At 40.4% G+C, this 18,813-nt stretch overlaps 1 protein-coding gene across 4 annotated transcripts in view; it reads left to right on the plus strand.

Moving 5' to 3' along the window:
• PTPN11 (protein tyrosine phosphatase non-receptor type 11) overlaps nucleotides 1-18,813 on the plus strand; it is a 50,245-nt gene that overhangs the window by 20,608 nt on the left and 10,824 nt on the right. For all 4 annotated transcript variants that reach the window (XM_075898753.1, XM_075898750.1, XM_075898752.1 and 1 more), the window contains exons 7-13: nucleotides 8,731-8,827; nucleotides 9,350-9,429; nucleotides 9,537-9,695; nucleotides 13,064-13,195; nucleotides 15,440-15,594; nucleotides 16,169-16,236; nucleotides 17,218-17,369. In XM_075898753.1, the coding sequence (XP_075754868.1) occupies nucleotides 8,731-8,827; nucleotides 9,350-9,429; nucleotides 9,537-9,695; nucleotides 13,064-13,195; nucleotides 15,440-15,594; nucleotides 16,169-16,236; nucleotides 17,218-17,369 (843 nt within the window). The remainder of the gene's footprint in view (nucleotides 1-8,730; nucleotides 8,828-9,349; nucleotides 9,430-9,536; nucleotides 9,696-13,063; nucleotides 13,196-15,439; nucleotides 15,595-16,168; nucleotides 16,237-17,217; nucleotides 17,370-18,813) is intronic.

Below are 18,813 nucleotides of genomic sequence, written 5' to 3' on the forward strand. Positions count from 1 at the left end.
GCTTGCTCAGGAAGGACAGACAGGGAAAAAAGGGAGGAGGGGTTGCCTTGTATATTAAAAATGTGCACACTTGGACTGAAGTGGAGATGAACGTAGGAGATAGCTGTGTAGAGAGTCTCTGGGTTAAGCCAAAAGGGGTAAAAAACGAGGGTGATATCATGCTAGGAGTCTACTACAGGCCACCTAGCCAGGTGGAAGAGGTGGATGAGGCCTTTTTTAAACAATTAACAAAACTATCCAAAGCCCAAGATTTGGTGGTGATGGGGGACTTCAACTATCCAGACATATGTTGGGAAACTAACACAGCGAGGCACAGGCTATCCAATAAGTTTCTGGACTGCATTGGAGACAACTTTCTGTTTCAGAAGGTTGAAAAAGCTACCAGAGGAGAAGCTGTTCTGGATTTGGTTTTAACAAATAGGGAGGAACTAGTTGAGAACTTGAAAGTGGAAGACAGTATAGGGGACAGTGATCACGAAATAATAGAGTTCATGATCTTAAGGAAAGGTAGAAGGGAGACCAGCACAATTGAGGTAATGGATTTCAGGAAGGCAGATTTTGATAAGCTCAGAGAACTTGTAGGTAAGGTCCCATGGGAAGCAAGACTGAAGGGAAAAACAACTGAGGAGAGTTGGAAGTATTTCAAAGGGACGTTGTTAAGGGCCCAAAAGCAAACAATTCCGCTGTGTAGGAAAGATAGAAAATATGGCAAAAGACCAGCTTGGCTTAACAAGGAGATCTTGCACAATCTCAAAATAAAAAAGGAGTCTCATAAAAAATGGAAACTAGGACAAATAACAAAGGATGAATATAGGCAAGCAACACGGGAATGCAGGGGCAAGATTAGAAAGGCAAAGGCACAAAATGAGATCAAATTAGCTACAGGCATAAAGGGAAACAAGAAGACCTTTTATAAATACATTAAAAGGAAGAGGAAGACCAAGGACAGGGTAGGCCCACTGCTTAGTGAGGAGGGAGAAGCAGTAACAGGGAACTTGGAAATGGCGGAGATGCTCAATGACTTCTTTGTTTCGGTCTTCACCGAGAAGTCTGGAGGTGTGCCTAACGTAGTGAATACAAGCAGAGAGAGGGTAAGTTTAGAAGATAGGATACACAAAGAGCAAGTTAAAAATCACTTAGGAAAGTTAGATGTCAGCAAGTCACCAGGTCCTGATGAAATGCATCCCAGAATACTCAAGGAGCTGATAGAGGAGGTATCTGAGCCTTTAGCTATGATTTTTGAAAAATCATGGCAGACAGGGGAGGATTCCAGAAGACTGGAAAAGGGCAAATATTGTGCCCATCTATAAAAAGGGGAATAAGAACAACCCAGGAAACTACAGACCGGTCAGTTTAACTCTGTCCCAGGGAAGATAATGGAGCAGGTAATTAAGGAAATCATATGCAAACACTTGGAAGGTAATAAAGTGATAGGGAATAGCCAGCATGGGTTTGTGAAGAACAAGACATGCCAAACTAAACTGATAGCTTTCTTTGATAAGATAACGAGCCTTGTGGATAAGGGAGAAGCGGTGGATGTCATATACCTAGACTTTAGTAAGGCATTTGATACGGTCTCGCATAATATTCTTATTGATAAACTAGGCAAATATAACTTAGATAGGGCCACGATAAGGTGGGTGCATAATTGGCTGGATAACCGTAGTCAGAGAGTTGTTGTTAACGGTTCTAAATCCTGCTGGAAAGGGATAACAAGTGGAGTTCCTCAAGGGTCTGTTTTGGGACCCGTACTGTTCAATATCTTCATCAATGATGTAGATATTGGGATAAAGAGTACGCTTATTAAGTTTGCAGATGATACCAAACTGGGTGTGGTTGCGACTTCTTTGGAGGATAGAGACATAATTCAAAATGACCTTAGCAAGTTAGAGAAATGGTCAGAGGTAAACAGGATGAGGTTTAATAAAGAGAAATGCAAAGTGCTCCACTTAGGAAGGAACAATCAGTTCCATACATACAAGATGGGAAGCGACTGTCTAGGAAGGAGCATGGCGGAAAGAGATCTAGGGGTCATAGTGGACCACAAGTTGAATATGAGTCAACAGTGTGATGCTGTTGCAAAAAAAGCAAATATGATTCTAGGTTGTATCAACAGGTGTGTTGTAAGCAAAACTCGTGAAGTCATTCTGCCACTCTACTCTGCACTAGTTAGGCCTCAGCTGGAGTACTGTGTCCAATTCTGGGCGCCACATTTCAAGAAAGATGTGGAGAAATTGGAAAGGGTACAGAGAAGAGCGACAAGAATGATTAAAGGTTTAGAGAACATGACCTATGAAGCCAGGCTTCATGAACTGGGCTTGTTTAGTTTGGAAAAAAGAAGATTAAGGGGGGACATGATAACGGTTTTCAAATATCTAAAAGGGTGTCACAAGGAGGAAGGAGAAAATTTGTTCCTCTTGGTTTCTGAGGACAGGACAAGGAGTAATGGGCTTAAAGTGCAGCAGGGGAGGTTTAGATTGGACATTAGGAAAAAATTCCTAACTGTCAGGGTGGTCAAATATTGGAATAAATTGCCAAGGGAGGTGGTGGAATCTCCCTCTCTGGAGATATTTAAGAACAGGTTGGATAGACATCTGTCAGGGATGGTGTAGACGGAGCTTGGTCCTGCCTTGAGGGTGGGGGGCTGGACTCGATGACCTCTTGAGGTCCCTTCCAGTCCTATTATTCTATGATTCTATGAATAGTTGCACTTTGATCTACTTCAATTTCAGAAAGAGCTAGATAAGATTGTTGATGCATGTCAGCAGCGCAACTAGTGGCTGGCTAGCATAAGGTAGATTCACACCCCAGCTTGCCATAAGCTAGGTTTTCATGTAGACACAAGCCTTTTTACCCCCCGGAAATCCTAGCTTTTCTCTGTTGTAGTAGCTGCACTTTGCATGGAGAAAATTGAATGGAGTTATTTCCCAAGAAAACTCTGCTTGAATTGCCAGTTAATTTACAAAGATTTTTTTAGATCATATTTGATGGCAGTAAAAGTTTCCAGTGGTTTAAATTGAAGACTGCATTCTTTTTATAATTACATGGTGTTAGCCAATGTATATATGTTAGGCATAGGGCATACCACATTAATATTGTATTACATCCAGCACGTGGGCAATTAATTGAATTGTATTATGCCTTTCCCACAGTTCTTTCCACTTTGCTCACTTATGTCAAGATATGTATAGCCCGCAACACTCTGCAAAATTAAATATAGTTTTTGGCATTAGTACATATAAAGCCTGCCAAAGGCAATATATATTTTTCTATTTCCTAGCACAAGTATCTTCACAGGCAACTGGTTTAAAATATGGTGTCAAAAGTAGAGATAAGGAAGGATACAGAACAACAAATTAAAGACCTGGTACAAACTACTGGGTTGGATCTTATGTGACCTATAAAGTGCTTTAAGGTCTCAGAGGGGTCGCCGTATTAGTATGTAACTTTAAAAACAATGAGCAGTCCTGTGGCACCATAGAGACTAATAAGAAATAAATAGATATAGATATATAATCATGAGCTTCAGATGAGTTTGAGTGGAGAGAGTGCTTTGTAACTTGTAAGCAATTGTGCTATAAATATAAGAAGGCGAAGGATGTATTTCTATGAAAGGTGACCTGAATATGAGAAACTGTTTCCCAAAATGATTGATATTCATTTTTTTCCCTTTCTATACTATACAGATCGAACTTCTCTAGTCCTGCAACATCTGTGGCTCAGCATGATTTTAGTTATCTGGATGTCCACTTATCATAGGTGTGGCCAAGTTTCCCATGGTCTCACCAATATTAGCTCTTAGTGTTCTGGGTTTTTGCCTAAATGTCTTCTTAATAGCAGAGGAAGTGTTGGTAATGCTGCTAGACAATATTGACTTCCCATGGTTTGGCAAATTCTCTGGTTCTTCACCTATCAGTTTCCAAAGGTGCTGTACTAGAGAGGTTCAACCTGTACTATTGACTAAATTTGTGTAGTCAAGCAGTTGACTATGCATTTTGTCCAACAATGGTCTTGTAAAAAGAGAATCCAGGGTGATTTTTCACATAACTCAACTTGCTAGGAATTTCAGAATAACAAATGTGTGTGTGAAGTTTTTGGGTTCTGGTTGTTATGTTTAGTAGAACAAAATCTCATACTTGAATTTATGCTTAGAAAATACTTATAAAGTTTTCCAACACAGTATATTGCTTTTTCAGTGTTCCTTTTGTTGGAAATAAGAAATTAATGTGTGGATATTATATGGTTTTAAATAGGGAAGATAATCTATTTAAAAGCTGGCCCGATTATATTATATTTATATTGTACCCGTTTTAAAATGAGGGGAAAGAGATAAGCAGTTTAGAAAACAAAACTCCCCGTGTATTTAGTGTGCTGCTTACAGGAGGATGGTGAAGGATAACTGGCCAAACATAATCACTGTAATACAAATCTTCCTCCCAGCAACGCTCTCTCTCTTGCCGTTTTTAGAAATTCCCATTTTGGGAATGTTAAAATAAAACTACTACACAGATGGACCTTTTGAGCCATTTTCCAGGTTAATTTTCAGTAGTGTTAGGATGACAGCTGTGTAATCTGTATGCTTTCCTAGAATACTTTCTTAGGGATTTATTATTATTTTGTTTAGGTGCAGCCCTTCCATTTGGAGCTAGTATTACTATCTTTTTACCAGAAAGCATATAAGGGAGGGTGCCTTCTCCCCTCTCTATGATGCTGTATGTCACTTTTACATTTTTATTAGTACCCGGTCCTGGGTTTTTTCTTTAAAAAGGTATTGATTTGAGTGTTTTCCTGTGTGTAAATTGCCCAATTTCAACCGTATTCCTCATTTTTTCTCTTTCTATATATTGTGTTTTAAACCATAGTGAGGCGCTCCTGGTTCCAAAATTTCCTTGTGATACAGGTCCAAAAAAGAATAGAATGAAGATGATAGCCTCTTCCAAAGGGCCTCAAATGGTTTCTGTAAGACAGGTTTATACTGACGAACTGTCTTAAATGATTTTGGAATATATATTATACTACCAGCATATGGAGATAGGAAATCAAGGAATCCTGTCATAGCAGCTTCTTTTATAAAGAGGCATACTGCTGTTTGAGAAACTTCTTGAACACTGTTGGGGTTTGAGAGTGAGTGAGGAGAGTAACTACAGTTTGTTAGATAATGAGGAAATATTTGCAAATGTATTCATTAGCTGAGTAAAGCCCTCATGATTATTATTCTGCCAGTTGGATTTCATGGGATAATTAAACAAATGAAAAGCACAAAGGAGCATCTCTAGCTGAGGTAGGAAATTGCTCTCTACCAGCACGAGAGGGAAATAAACAGTTTCTTGATCTTGATCAGAGAAAGACAAGAAGAAGATGGAAACAAGAGTTTCTGGTCTCTAGTCTGTCTGAGTTGAGTAGTTTTTCTCCCCCGCAAATTATCTGCCCATTGACTGTCAGAAAAGGGACCATCAACAGAATTATCTCAGCTGATCACTGTCATGAGGGAATGTGGAGAAAGAGGAAGCAGCCTTGAAAAAGTAGGGCCCAGGAGATTTAAGAGTCTATCAAACTAGCATCCCTTGGCTTCCACACAGAACATGCAAATATGCTCCATATATCTCATGATAAGCAGCCACATTCTGCCTAGCTAGAGTTTCCATGTGGATGTGAAAAAGAGCTTTGTATGCAGAAACCATGGTCTGTGGCATACTTTAATAGCTGTAATAGTATGACATTTAAACTACGATGCATGTGACCGAGTACTGCAGTTAGCATCCTTTCCTGGGAACTGGGAATTTATACTTCCAGGACTCAGACTTCACTAGCAAGAGTCCTAAAGGTACTCTTGAGTCCCCCCCTCCCGCTTTTCCCCTTTTGTAGTTATTGCTGGCTGGTGAAGTGATTTTGATGGCCTGTGGACTAATGTTTAGCTGCCCAGGAAGGGAAGAGACTGGATTCCTCCCTATGTGCCAATATTTGTGTCAGAGGGATGTAATGTAATCCAGAGGGCTAAGCATTCCCATACAGTTCCCTTCCAAATATACTGTAGATTCATATATGTACACACACAGCTAGCATTGTTACTGTACCTCTTGCTTCCCCTTTTGGGCTGGCCTGAGATGATTTATGGCCTGTTGGAGTAGTGGAAGAGACACTCATAATGTAGCTGATTGACTGTGGCTGGCCCGTGTTGAAACAGGACAGATAAATGCTCTGACTTTCCTGAATAAATGTATTCACTGGGAAGCCAAAAATTTAAGAAAGGAGGAAAAGTTATGAAAATAGAAAATCTTTCTTGTGAGCTGTTTTATACTTCCTTCCATTCACTTTCATTGCCTTTTGGAAATTGCTGTGTTATTCGTAACTGTCTTTTTACAGGTGGTGGCCTCTGAAATGAAGCCATCTTATAAAATGTTAATTTTGCTATTTTTCAGCTCTGACAGCCATTAGTTGTCTATCTCTGTGGAAGACTCTGGGTGTCCATGATGCTTCAGATTGTGCTATTTATGGTGTTACTACCCAAATTACTTTCCTTTTCAGTATATTTAAAGATACAATTCCTCTTTTCCTGTGAGCTACTTGATAGAGATGTTGGCAGTGTTCTTTATTCTTTTGCTTCGGAAAAAAAGGGTTTTTGATGAATTTAGTGCTTGGCTGGTATAGTGAATTAACAACCACCATCTATTATTGCAACCAGATTTATTGTTGTACTATGTACAACTTTAATGGGCTCTCTACATGTTGCTGTAGCTCATGAGGCTTTCCTCAGGGATGCACAGAGCAATAATAATTGTTTGTATGAAGCAAGGACATTTCTGTAGTCTTGCCTGCTTGAGTCCCATGCTGAAAGACCCCGAGGGTGAACTTTGCTTGCAGATTATAAAATGAACACAGTTAAACGTGCAATACTAGTAGCTTCAAAGTGCTAATTACACCCACGGTGTTCAGTGTAATTGGCTTATCCAAGCACGTGAAGCATCATGCGGTATGGCAGGCACATGTTGTTAGCTGAAGTGAACCTTCTGTAGAACTTTGCACCATAAATGATTACTACTACTAACACTTTATACTAGAAGAACATCTTCTGTTCTTGGCACTTAGCAAGCATTCGCACACACTCACAACTCTCCTATAGATATCTTATCTTCATACTAAATATAGGGAAATGGAAAGGCAGAGGAACTTGGTAACTTATCCAAAATAACACAGGAGTTTTGTGGTGGAGTGGGAAATTGATCCATGATTTCCAGTTCCAAAGCTAGTGCTGTAATTATGAGATTATCCTTCTGCTCAGTTGTAAAAAGAGGGTATAATACTTGCCTCTCTTCAGAGGAATGCCTTAAGATTAAGCATATACAGAACTTTCCATGCAAAAGTGTAAGTCCTGTTGCTGTTATGGTTGCTAATTTTACTTTCTGGTCCTATTTTGGAACATGTCTGCCTTGAATAGTCTTATTCTAATGTGACAAGTTTTTATCTAGAGCTGCTTATAGGGAGTCTTTTTTAAGAGAAAAATCTAGCAATTAGGGATGTAAGTGATTAGTCAACTACCAGATAAGCCTTCATGGGGGTGGGGTAAGGGGTGGGAGGAGGGCAGAGGAAGGCAGAGGCACAACGGGGAAAACAGTGCAAGCAGGGACTGAAGTAGTCCCCGCTTGCACCAGGTCCCAATTGCTGCGCTTCAAGGGTGGTGTTTTATGAAGCTACGTTTCCATTTGCAAAAATATTTGTGATTTTCTGATTGAACTGATTGGGAAATCCCAGCCCAGCTTCTTGCTTCATATGATGACACAAGTCTTTGGGTATGCTTTGTGAGGACCCTTAACTTCAGTTGTGTCAAGGTTGAGAGGCCACATATGGCGCACTTCTTCATTCCTGAATTTGTTGTAACATGGCCACTACATAGTAGGGATGTAATAGTGTAACCCTTTAAATAGTTAATCAGAAAGCCTGAGCTTGTTGGTTACCGTAACGGTTACACACTGGCTCTGGCACCACTTGTGGGGAGTTGGCTGTTGCCCTGCACTGCAGGCTCTGCAGTATACACTTTATAAACTTTATACTGCAGAGCCTGCAGTACAGCTAGCTCCCTGGGAGTGGGGCTAGCAGCTGGAACCAGGCTTCCAGATTTTTCACAGTTACACAATTACCTAGGTAACCGCTTGTTAACATCCCTACTACATAGTGCATTTTAGGAATTAGACTTGAATCATGTTTTAATGCTTACCTTCATTTAGAAATCTAGCCAGAAGATGTAACACTTGGAAGATCTGGCACGCAGTTCAGTATGTTCTCATTCAGGCATTCACTTTCATTTTGCAGCTGGCTTGTTTGGGTTTCCTTTGGATTGCCAAACTTCTGTATAACCCCCCTCCCACCTCCAAAACCAGCAGCCCAACGCATTTTATGATGGGTTTTTGTAACCAAATATTGTTTTTGTATGTAAAGCTCCCTAGGAGGTTGAAATTACAGCCATTTGGATTCCTTACATAAACCTTTGCCTTCAAAGCTGTCAGATTATTTCTTGTAACTGCTGTTTTGAATTTCCTAATTCAACGTATTTAAGCCTTTGGACCAACCTTTTTAAACCATAAGATTTTATTTTTCTAATGATGTCTCTTCTCATCTGATAGTCAAAAGTCAGATTTTTTTTCTCCACAGTCACTGCTATGTGTGGTGTGTCTCCTCATTGCCAACATGATATAAGTTTTAGTGAAACCAGTTGTTTATATTCTTTTCATCTAGACATTACAACAGCAAGAATGCAAACTTCTATATAGTCGTAAAGAGGGTCAACGGCAAGAAAGCAAAAACAAAAATAGATACAAAAACATTTTACCTTGTAAGTAGTATTCACCTTTTCTTCTTTTTTCACTGTTAACATTGGGTTGATACTGGTATGTCATTTCACTGGGAAGCTGATCATTATTGGCCAGTAAGTACAGTGTTTTAAAACATCAACAAGCTAAATGGGTGTTGAGTGATCAGCACTAATGCTCAGTATATTTAAGAGGATTAACTTATGCTGGAGTGGTGCAGGGCAGAATAATTATATATACTTTTTATATATCTCATATTCAAATTAATTGCAAATATTAAGCAATGCCTAAAAAGAGAACACAAACAACTTGATGTTTGATTTTAATTTCTTCAGAAATTTGAAATTGTCCTAGAGAGCAGGGAGAGAGGAAAGGTTGAGTCTTCTGGCCATTTTCTTAGCTATTAGAAATGGTAAGTTGTCAAGAACATGCAAAACGTGGCCTTTATGTCATTCTTTTGGTACGAAGGAAACAATTACAATTTGGCTAGATAGCAACCACAGAATGCAGGAGTTTAATATGCTGTTTACTTATCCTTCCTCTAGTTGATCACACCAGAGTTGTTCTACATGATGGAGATCCAAATGAACCAGTTTCAGATTATATCAATGCTAATATTATTATGGTAAGTGTGTTATGGTCTAGTTCAAAGCCTGCTTGCATTTGCATCCCTACTAAAGTAAATTATTCTTTACAGTCACATCATTCATTGATGCTTGTTTTGATCTCTAGCCTGAATTTGAAACTAAATGCAACAATTCAAAGCCAAAAAAAAGTTACATTGCTACTCAAGGCTGCCTGCAGAACACAGTGAATGACTTCTGGAGAATGGTATTCCAGGAGAACTCTCGCGTTATCGTTATGACAACAAAAGAAGTCGAAAGAGGAAAGGTAAAATGGAACCTTAGGCGGGTCCCAGTAAAATTAATTATTTTTCAACACAAATTAAAGACTAACCAGTCTTCAGTCACACTGACTTACAAACTTAAATATGATGACATGGTGCAGATGTGACTCCCATTGGAGGCCCAAGTCCTGACCTGCAAGATGCAGAATGCCTTCTCCTCTCACTGACAGCGATAGGAATCAAGAGCGCACTCATTTCACAGGTCAGGCTCTTGTTTATAGAGCTTGAATAAGTGACCCTTATATGTATTGCTATGCTGCCCTTAGATCTGTTACTTAAGGAGAAGGAATAGTGAAGAAATTAGTAATCTTGCGCAGCTAGGCTGGCATGCTGACTACCAGAATGTATTTCTCTTCTTCCTCCATTACTTCATTGCTTTCCATACTTGGCAGTGACAACGCTCTTTGGGCTTGTATGATGAGCAAGTCAGTTGGATCACAACTGCATCCAGCTGAGAACCCCCAAAGCAGGAATGATTTAGCTCTTTTATTTCTAACATTCTGTCTTCTGCCTGCAAGTGCAGTCTGTGTGCCATGTTCCGCAAGAACACAGCTGCTCACTCAACCCTAGTGATCTGCAAGTCTCTAGTGAAGTGCTCTGGCAATGCCAGCATGTTTATTACTTTGAAAGCAAGAACTTTTACAGTAACGTATCCCAGAACTGTGTCTTGTTTCTTTAAAGGAATTGAGATCTTGTTTGTTCTCCCCTCCTGCAATCTGGGGCAATTACTCTGTTTCTGACTCCTAAACTTGCTGGATGAGAAAAAACAGAAAGAGTTCTTGACAGTGACACCACTGCTTGTGTGCAGCTTGGGTTTCTCTCTCAGGAGTGCTTTGCCTTAGATGTCTGCAAACACTTTGTCTTGTCTGTGTTCTTCTTTCCATCTCTTGGTCAGAATGATACTTTCTGTTTGAATCTTATACTTCATCTCTTCAGTAAAAAGAAAATATTCCACTCAGTGTGAGGAGGACTCGAAGAAGACTAAGTAAGAAAATAGCTAGTGCTCTGTTATTTAACAAATAATTGACCATTTTTTCCCCTTTGCTTGACCATATGAAGCGGTGAGATCTGTTAATACACTTAGCATGAAAGCTGGATATTTGTAGCTTTTGTTGGGGTTTTCCCCCGCCTTAAAGTCTCCAGCATGCCATGTACAGGGCTGTGGGTTGGTCCTGGTTTTGATGTCTGAGTTGTTAAAATCCTGCCTGCCCTTTATTTAAAAAATCAAAAAATCTGTGACTTCTACCTGGGTGGCTTGATGAAGGACTCTATGACGGGTTCCGTCTGTTCAGAGTGCAGTGAAGAAAGACCAGCTGGCCCATTGGCTCAAGAGCTGTGCTTTGGCACCCTCACTCCTGGAACAAAATGAAGAGATTGTGGGTGTTTTTAAAAGAGTCATACTTCAGAGCATCCCCAGGACCCTGTAACTTCTGTGATATTTTACCAACTAGGCAAGGCTTGTCTTGACTCATCTTTTGCTTTGTTTTTTTGTCAGTGATTGCTAGATATGGCTGACACTCTAGCAATAGCCCTTTTTGCGTTAACATCGATCCTTGTTCCTCCAGTCAACACCTCTGCTGTACATTCCCCACGTTTCCTGGCACTTCTCTAAGTCGTGCCAGTCTTCTCTCCACACTAAAAACACAGCCCTTTAGAATGATTCAGTAATCAGATCATTAGTGATGCAGCATGTGCTAAGTATTTTTGAGAGATTCAGTGTGCCTTTTCTATTTCAGTAGACACAGATTGCTGTCCTGGTTGGATGTGAAAGCTTATACACCCCAGCTCAAGGTGCTTTTTGAGGTAGAAGGAAGCATCTGTCCTAGAGAGGATGACTTTAGGACCAGTTTACTTCAGGCAGTAGGGATTCCTGAAACTCTCAGATCCATCTAAGAATGTTGAGACTACAAAATATGCAGTTAGAGAATCACACGAAGGCACATCATTACAAATTAAAATAATTCTCTCTCCCTCCCTCAATAATCGTCTCCACCCTGTCTCTCTCAAATTAAAATAGTGCAGTCTTGGAAGAGATCCACTGAGCTGATGTACAATGCATCCCCTTTCTCACACTGGTGACTCTTTAATGTTACACATTACCGTTGAGACTCTTTATGCCAACAGCTGCCTCCTTGTTCAGTATCCTGCATTAAATTGGCAAATTGTTATCTGTGTTGATTTAAATACAAAATGTGAGTTTCAGTGCAGCTTATGCTTTTTGAGGAAAATACAAATAAACAAAAGCTTAGTTCCAAAGCATCCTGGCAAATGTGTATGCATGCTTCCCTCATCTAGCATAATAGCTTCTCGTGTTGGCAGCAAGATACTTTCCCTCTCTCATGTTTTCTATTGCTGTTGAGTTTTGGCAGTGAAATTACTGACCTTCAGATGCACATTTATGGGGAAGTCATTCTCTTCACTAATCTGTGGGTGGCCTGCATTTGATATTGCTAGAAAATCTGTCTGTATGTCTTCTAGAAATTATTCATCCCTACAGTACGTAGACTAGGTTTGCATTTGAATGTTCTCAAGGATCTTGCTATTTCTTATTACTATTTTTACTTGGTTTTGGAGGACTTGCTTTTGTTATATGGAATACATTACCACAGGCCCTAGAGTAGTCTTCTAAGGAAAGTGGGACACTCTGAATCAGGCTTAAATATCAAAGTGAGATGCGTTCAGTACTCTGTGGAGAACAATTCCTCATTGTTTGAGTGAAGGCCTGGAGGTCCAGTGAGCCTTCTCTGCTCTGATTTCCAAATGAGGTGAAAGGCAAATGTCTTCCAAGATGCTTCTGTGTTAAAAATGGCTCATTTCTTTGACTTATATTTATAGCTTTAAATACAAGATTTTTAGAGCTACTTCTTAGGTTAATGCAGTCCACTTGAAGTTCTCCATGTATTAAAACTACTTTTGAGGTGGGTGTGGCATATGCTTCTAGGGGCTTTCCTTTTTACCGTTACAATGATGAGATTTTTATTTATTTAGTTAGTTAGTTAGTTAATTAGTTTAATTTTGGTATCTATTGAAGCTAACGAAATCAGGAACATTGCTGGAAAGCAAAACGCTCCCACTCCCAAAGCTATCCTGGGACCCTTAAAGCTTCCTTGTAGTCTCTTTTCTCCTCCATCTTGCACAGGGAAAAGAAATATCAAACATTAAAGGACATTGGGTGATACAGGCTAATCTAGTTTTCCCTGTTAAACTAGCCTTTGCCAGTTTGCACTGTGTTAGTAACTGTAAACTCGGTATTTATATAAAATATGTTTAAATCTTCAGAAAACTGCATTTTAAAAAACAATCTGACTTGTGAAATCAGATATTAAACTGTTTTTTTTCTTCCATCTTCCAGAGTAAGTGTGTCAAATATTGGCCTGATGAATACGCATTAAAGGAGTATGGAGTTATGCGTGTTAGGAATGTTAAAGAAAGTGCTGCTCATGACTATACGCTAAGAGAACTCAAACTTTCTAAAGTTGGTCAGGTAAGTATGTCAGTAGTTTTTCTTTGGTTGATTGGTTAGTTCTTTTCTAGTTTATAATAAATATTAATTTTTAAATTTAGGATGCAAAAAATAATTGCAGAAAGGACTAAATCTTCTGCTGGTGGACAGAAAGAGAGTTTAGGAACAAATAATCTTTAAGTTTTAATAAATCAAGCCCTAACCTTCACTTCGAGACTCAGGTTCTAAATCAAGTGATTTTGGTCTTTTGAGCTTGGGATAATGTCTTGACCCTCCAGATTCTTGTAGCCAGAAGTTAAGCACTTCAAAGAGTGTGTGTCTCTAGATTTATTGGGAAACCTGATGATAAAGTAGTCTTGTCCGTAAATGCAAACCTAATTAGCCTTCGCTCTATTTAGGTGCTTGCATGTGCCACTTCATTATAGCATCTGAGGGCCTTACATCATCTTGGTTAAGATACCTAGTATTGACAGTTATTTCTAGGCTCCTTATATGACAGCCTCCCTGTTCACTCATTTTTTCTGCAGTACGCAAAAGCATGCAAAGTTTGAGTGTGTTGCACAGAGTTGCAGCCCTAAAGAGCTTAGTCTGTGACCAAAGGAGCTGCATCACAGTGGGGTGGCAATGGGGAAGGAGAGAACTTTGGATGTTATGTGTGGTTACTGAGCAAAAGCATGTGCACACGTGCTTGACTTACATGTGGATGAAAAAGAAACTGACTCTTCATGAAGGTGTTAAAAGTGATTTTTAAAGGAGAGGTTTGAAGGATGGGAGAGTGTTAGGTTGGCAAACCAGGTCATGCAGACCAATCTGTGTATAGCGGAGAGTGTAGAAGAAGGTGTAAAATCTGCTGAGGGATAAGCCAACAAGCAGGTTGCTTAGACTGATTGTCACTGGCCCAGTAAAACCATAAACAGTGAATAAGAGACTAAGGCTCTGACTCAGCAACTAGGAAATTGTGCAAGTCATCCTACTGAAGCTAGATTATGTTCTAAGAGGCAGAGTCCTGAAGGTGAGGACAAGAAGCTAGAGATGATTGCAGTGGAGAAGCAGGAAGCCATGAAGGGATTCATGGAATCATAGAACACTAGAACTGGAAGGGACCTCGAGAGGTCATCGAGTCCAGTACCCTGCTTTCATGGCAGGACCCAGTATCTTCTAGACTAGGGGTTCTCAAACTTTGTGATACCACGACCCCCTAAAATGCTAAGTGAATTTGTGTGACTCTCCCCCCCTCCACTCCCCTGGGTCACTTCCTCCCCCCTTTTCACCAGACTCCTTGCCCTCCTGGAGTTCCTTCAAGGCATTTGCAGTCCTCAATGCCCGTCCCCCCTACAGGCTCCTTCCCCCTGTCTCTTTCTCCTCTGTGTCCCTTTGGTGTGTTTTTTTTTTCCCTCTCCTCTCCTCTCCTCTCCTCTCCTCTCCTCTCCTCTCCTCTCCTCTCCTCTCCTCTCCTCTCCTCTGACCCCCACATGCCCTTATTTACCTCCGGGTCCTCTGCCCTGACCCAATCCCCCAGCCTGCTGCCTGAGGGACCCCACCCTCTCCCAGCTGGGGAAGTGTTTGGTCACCCAGCAACTGTGTGCTGCCCGGCCCCTTCTGCGTCTGCTCCTGCGCTGGCCTTACTCTCCTGCTGCCTTGCCTCCTCCTGCAGCTGAGCCATGCTCCTGGAGTCCCGCGGCCCTAGCCACGCTGCATGGCTTGCCAGCGGCTGCCTTCCGCCACCCTGCCACTCTTCACGGCCTGGGGAAGAGGGGTCACAAGTAAAAAACCGAATCCAGCTGCGACCCCCCTCTTAAGTTGCTTGCGACCCCCCCTGGGGGTCGCAACCCACAGTTTGAGAAATGCTGTTCTAGACCATCCCAGATAGATATCTCCAGAGATGGAGATTCCACAATCTCCTTAGGCAACTTATTCCACTGTTTAACCACCCTGACAGTTAGGAAGTTTTTCCTAATGTGCAACCTAAAACTCTCTTGCTACAGTTTAAGCAGATGATGAGGTCCGATTGCCAGGATGGGAAGAAATATTTTGGAGGCTTGTGTTCATCTGGAGTGGAAGCATGTGTGTTGAGGAGGCAAGAAAGAAGTTACTGTAATAAATAGGAATGTGTGGCCTTTTTAGGTTTTGATGGTGTTAAGGAGTCTGTTGTGTTTTCCTTTTATAAATCAACTGATTCATCTGAGTAAATGGATGCTTGTGGCTGGGTGTCTCTTGATATATTTAACTTTTTCACTTGTATGTTTGGTGGGGGGGTTTTTTCAGGGGAACACTGAGAGAACAGTCTGGCAATATCACTTCAGAACCTGGCCTGATCATGGAGTACCCAGTGACCCTGGTGGTGTCCTGGACTTCTTAGAAGAAGTCCACCACAAGCAAGAAAGCATCACTGATGCAGGTCCTGTTGTGGTACATTGCAGGTACAATAATGTGACATATTTCCTAGCTTCCACTATAAGCTTCTTTAAGAATTAAACATTTCTTTCTGAAAAATGCCATTTTTTCTTGGGTATTTGGCTACCTGAGAAAACACTTGAAGTTTGATGGATGAATAACTTTGCACATGTTTCAGAATTTGGGAGATGATGCATGCTAGCTGCCCTTATCACAGCGTGAATATTAGTATTTATTTTTCAGAAGTCTGAGAGTCTGTGTCTTTGTGCGTGCAGAGGAGGGTTTCTTTATGGGGTTATAGGAAGAGGGATGACTTTATGCTTCTCTGTAAATTGAGAATGTTTACTAAATCCTAAATTGAGTTGTGCTGTTCCATTATATTACTTCTGTTTTCTGCAGGTAAATCACTCTTTGTTTCTAGTTAGTTAAGAACTTGAAACTATTTTGTCAGTCATAGCTCAGTTCCATTTGTTTGATAATATCATCTGGAAGTCCAGTACATCTTTATATTGGACACTTGTTGGTCTACTGTGACTTTATTGCCTATTCAGAAAGGAAACTAAATTACTTCCTTTTTTTTTTTTTTTTTTTTTTTGACAGTGCTGGAATTGGACGAACAGGGACTTTTATTGTGATTGATATTCTTATTGACATAATCCGAGAAAAAGGTAGGTCCCCAGTTTAGTTTTTTCACAGGTACTGTGAACAATTGGTGAAGATCAGGCAAAAGTTGCACAGTGTATGTTTGTGCCTAGGAGATATCACATCCCTAGCGATGTGTCCCCATTTACTTCAATGGGAGTCATATGGCCAAAGCCTGGAATGAGGATTTTGCATCTCACCTTCAGTGGTTTTGTAAATTTCGTGGGTTTTTTTGCTCACATACCTGCTTTTTGCCAACACGGTTTTTTGCAGCCTTCCATTTGTACATACTGTTTGCCATATTTGTTGTCCAAAACATTTTAATGATTTTGGTTTCCTATTTGCAAGGGCAACTTCTAATGTTATAGTGGACAGACAATGCAATGTTCATATTTTTTATGTTGTTCAACATAAAATTAATACTATACTCAGAGCTCGACGATCACAGCAAAAAACACTCACCAGCCCCGTACTGAGTATGCGCGAGACCCGCACTGCGCATGCGCGAACTGCCAGTGAACGGGGCGATTGGGTGAAATCTTCTCGCCACAGGCGAGTAGATAAGCAGATTTATTGAGCCCTGACTATACTAATATAAGGTCTTTCCTGATCTGAAGACTGCTTATCACTAATCTCCTCAGTTATGATGGGATGCACTATTTTCTTTAAGTTTCAAGTATTCCACCTCTACATTAGTGCCTCTATATTATGATGAATATTTTCAGCTGTAGACTGCACGTGACTCCATTTGGAATCTAATAGGGCAATGCTGAGTGCTGGCTCTTTCCTCCTACAGAAGAGCTGGATAGCTTGTCTTTACTGCAAGTTGATGTACAAATGGCTAAATAAGGGTCTCAGATTCTGATTACCACCCCAAATCATTGTTATAGCAACCAAATGTACTATGTGTCTTACATTCACTAGGGAAAACACAGTCTGTCCCAAAGAGCTGACAGTGAAAACATCCTGTGCTAGTGCAGCAGTGTAATATGGGTGGTTTCTTCTAGGTGTAGACTGTGATATTGATGTTCCAAAGACCATTCAGATGGTGAGATCACAGCGGTCTGGGATGGTTCAGACAGAAGCACAGTACAGATTTATTTACATGGCAGTACAGCACTATATTGAAACTCTACAGCGTAGAATTGAAGAGGAGCAGGTACGTTGGTCGGAACCTACCATGGTCTTTATGCAATGATGCTGATTAGGAACTTGCCGTGATGATGGGAAAAAGCAGAATTGCCTGGTTGCTGTCTGACTCTGAGGTGTATTTATAGTATGTTGATTGTATGCATCATGAAAAGGCTTGTTCTGTTGCACTGTTTGTTCAAAGAGCTTTGCCATTTATTTCAAGTCACTGTCTTAAAACACTTGCTGAAACTGAAGGATTTAGACAGATCTCAAACGGTAAAAAATGCTTAGTCTCTGCCATCTAGGAGGGGAAAAGGTTCTTTCATTAACATTCCTACCTATAGTGATTTCCTGGAAGGCGCAGCAATTTCTGAGGCCCAATCCTACATTCCTTGTACACTCAGAACTCCCATTAACATCACTGATTAGGATGTGCAAGGAATGAAAAGAAAGGCTCTCAGTCTTAATAAAGAAGGCTCCAGTATGCGTCATTGTATGGCATATGGATTTGAAGTCTGTCCATTATATCTGTGTTGAAAGTGTAGCAATTCTATTCAAACAGAAGTTACTACAACACCTGTTTTGGGTGCCTAACATTTTAAGTTTTAAGTATTAAAAAGTAATTACATTGGTCATAGTTTAAATTTTTGGAAAGAAATACTTTTAAAGAATGGAGCCAATGTTATTACAGCATAATAGCCAAGGAAGAGAGAACATTTAGAGTGGAAACTCTCATCATAAGTCAGAGTGGCTGCACTGGAATGAATATTGTCTGGGTCAGGATTAGTTGTAGTAGAACTGCAGAGGTCATTCCTTGCTTCAGAAACCTCCACTACACCCCAAATGCCTTTGCCAATTGTTTGTATTGTGCTGTGGTGGAGAAAAGGCTTGTTCTTTTTCTGTCCTTTTCTTCCCTGGTTCTTTCAGCTCTTACCCTACATGACTGCCATCCTGAGTTCTTAGCCTTGTCTGGAATGGCAGGGTCTGTTCTCAGAAGGTAGCTGTAACCACTATATAGCTAACACTACTGATCCCTTTTCTCAAACCATTCATATAATCTATTCCACACCTGATCTCAACCATCTGCAGAACAGTACATCCTGGACGCGTCAGACATTTTTCTTTTATGACTCTGCTCTGTCCTACCTTGCCTTAAAGCTGATGGAAGTTTGAAAATACATGGATGTGTCCTGCAAAGCTCCGTCCCTCAAAGATTATATATTGTTCATTTCACTCACAGCTTTTCACAAAATTTCCTTTACTGTCTCTTGGAGTTTGTTTTTTAGATCTGATACAGTATTTCCAATACATATGGAGCTAATACAGTTACATTTGTGTCTGATATGAGAACAGAGGAATCATTCTCTCCTATGATGGTCAGGTGAATCTGTAGTCATGTAAAATGTATACTGCTGGGCTAAAATGGTAACAAGACTTCAACTGGGTTCTGTGCTTTTCTTTGCTCTAGTACA

This window comes from Pelodiscus sinensis, chromosome 15 (genome assembly GCF_049634645.1).
Source record: "Pelodiscus sinensis isolate JC-2024 chromosome 15, ASM4963464v1, whole genome shotgun sequence".
Lineage (NCBI taxonomy): Eukaryota > Metazoa > Chordata > Testudines > Trionychidae > Pelodiscus > Pelodiscus sinensis.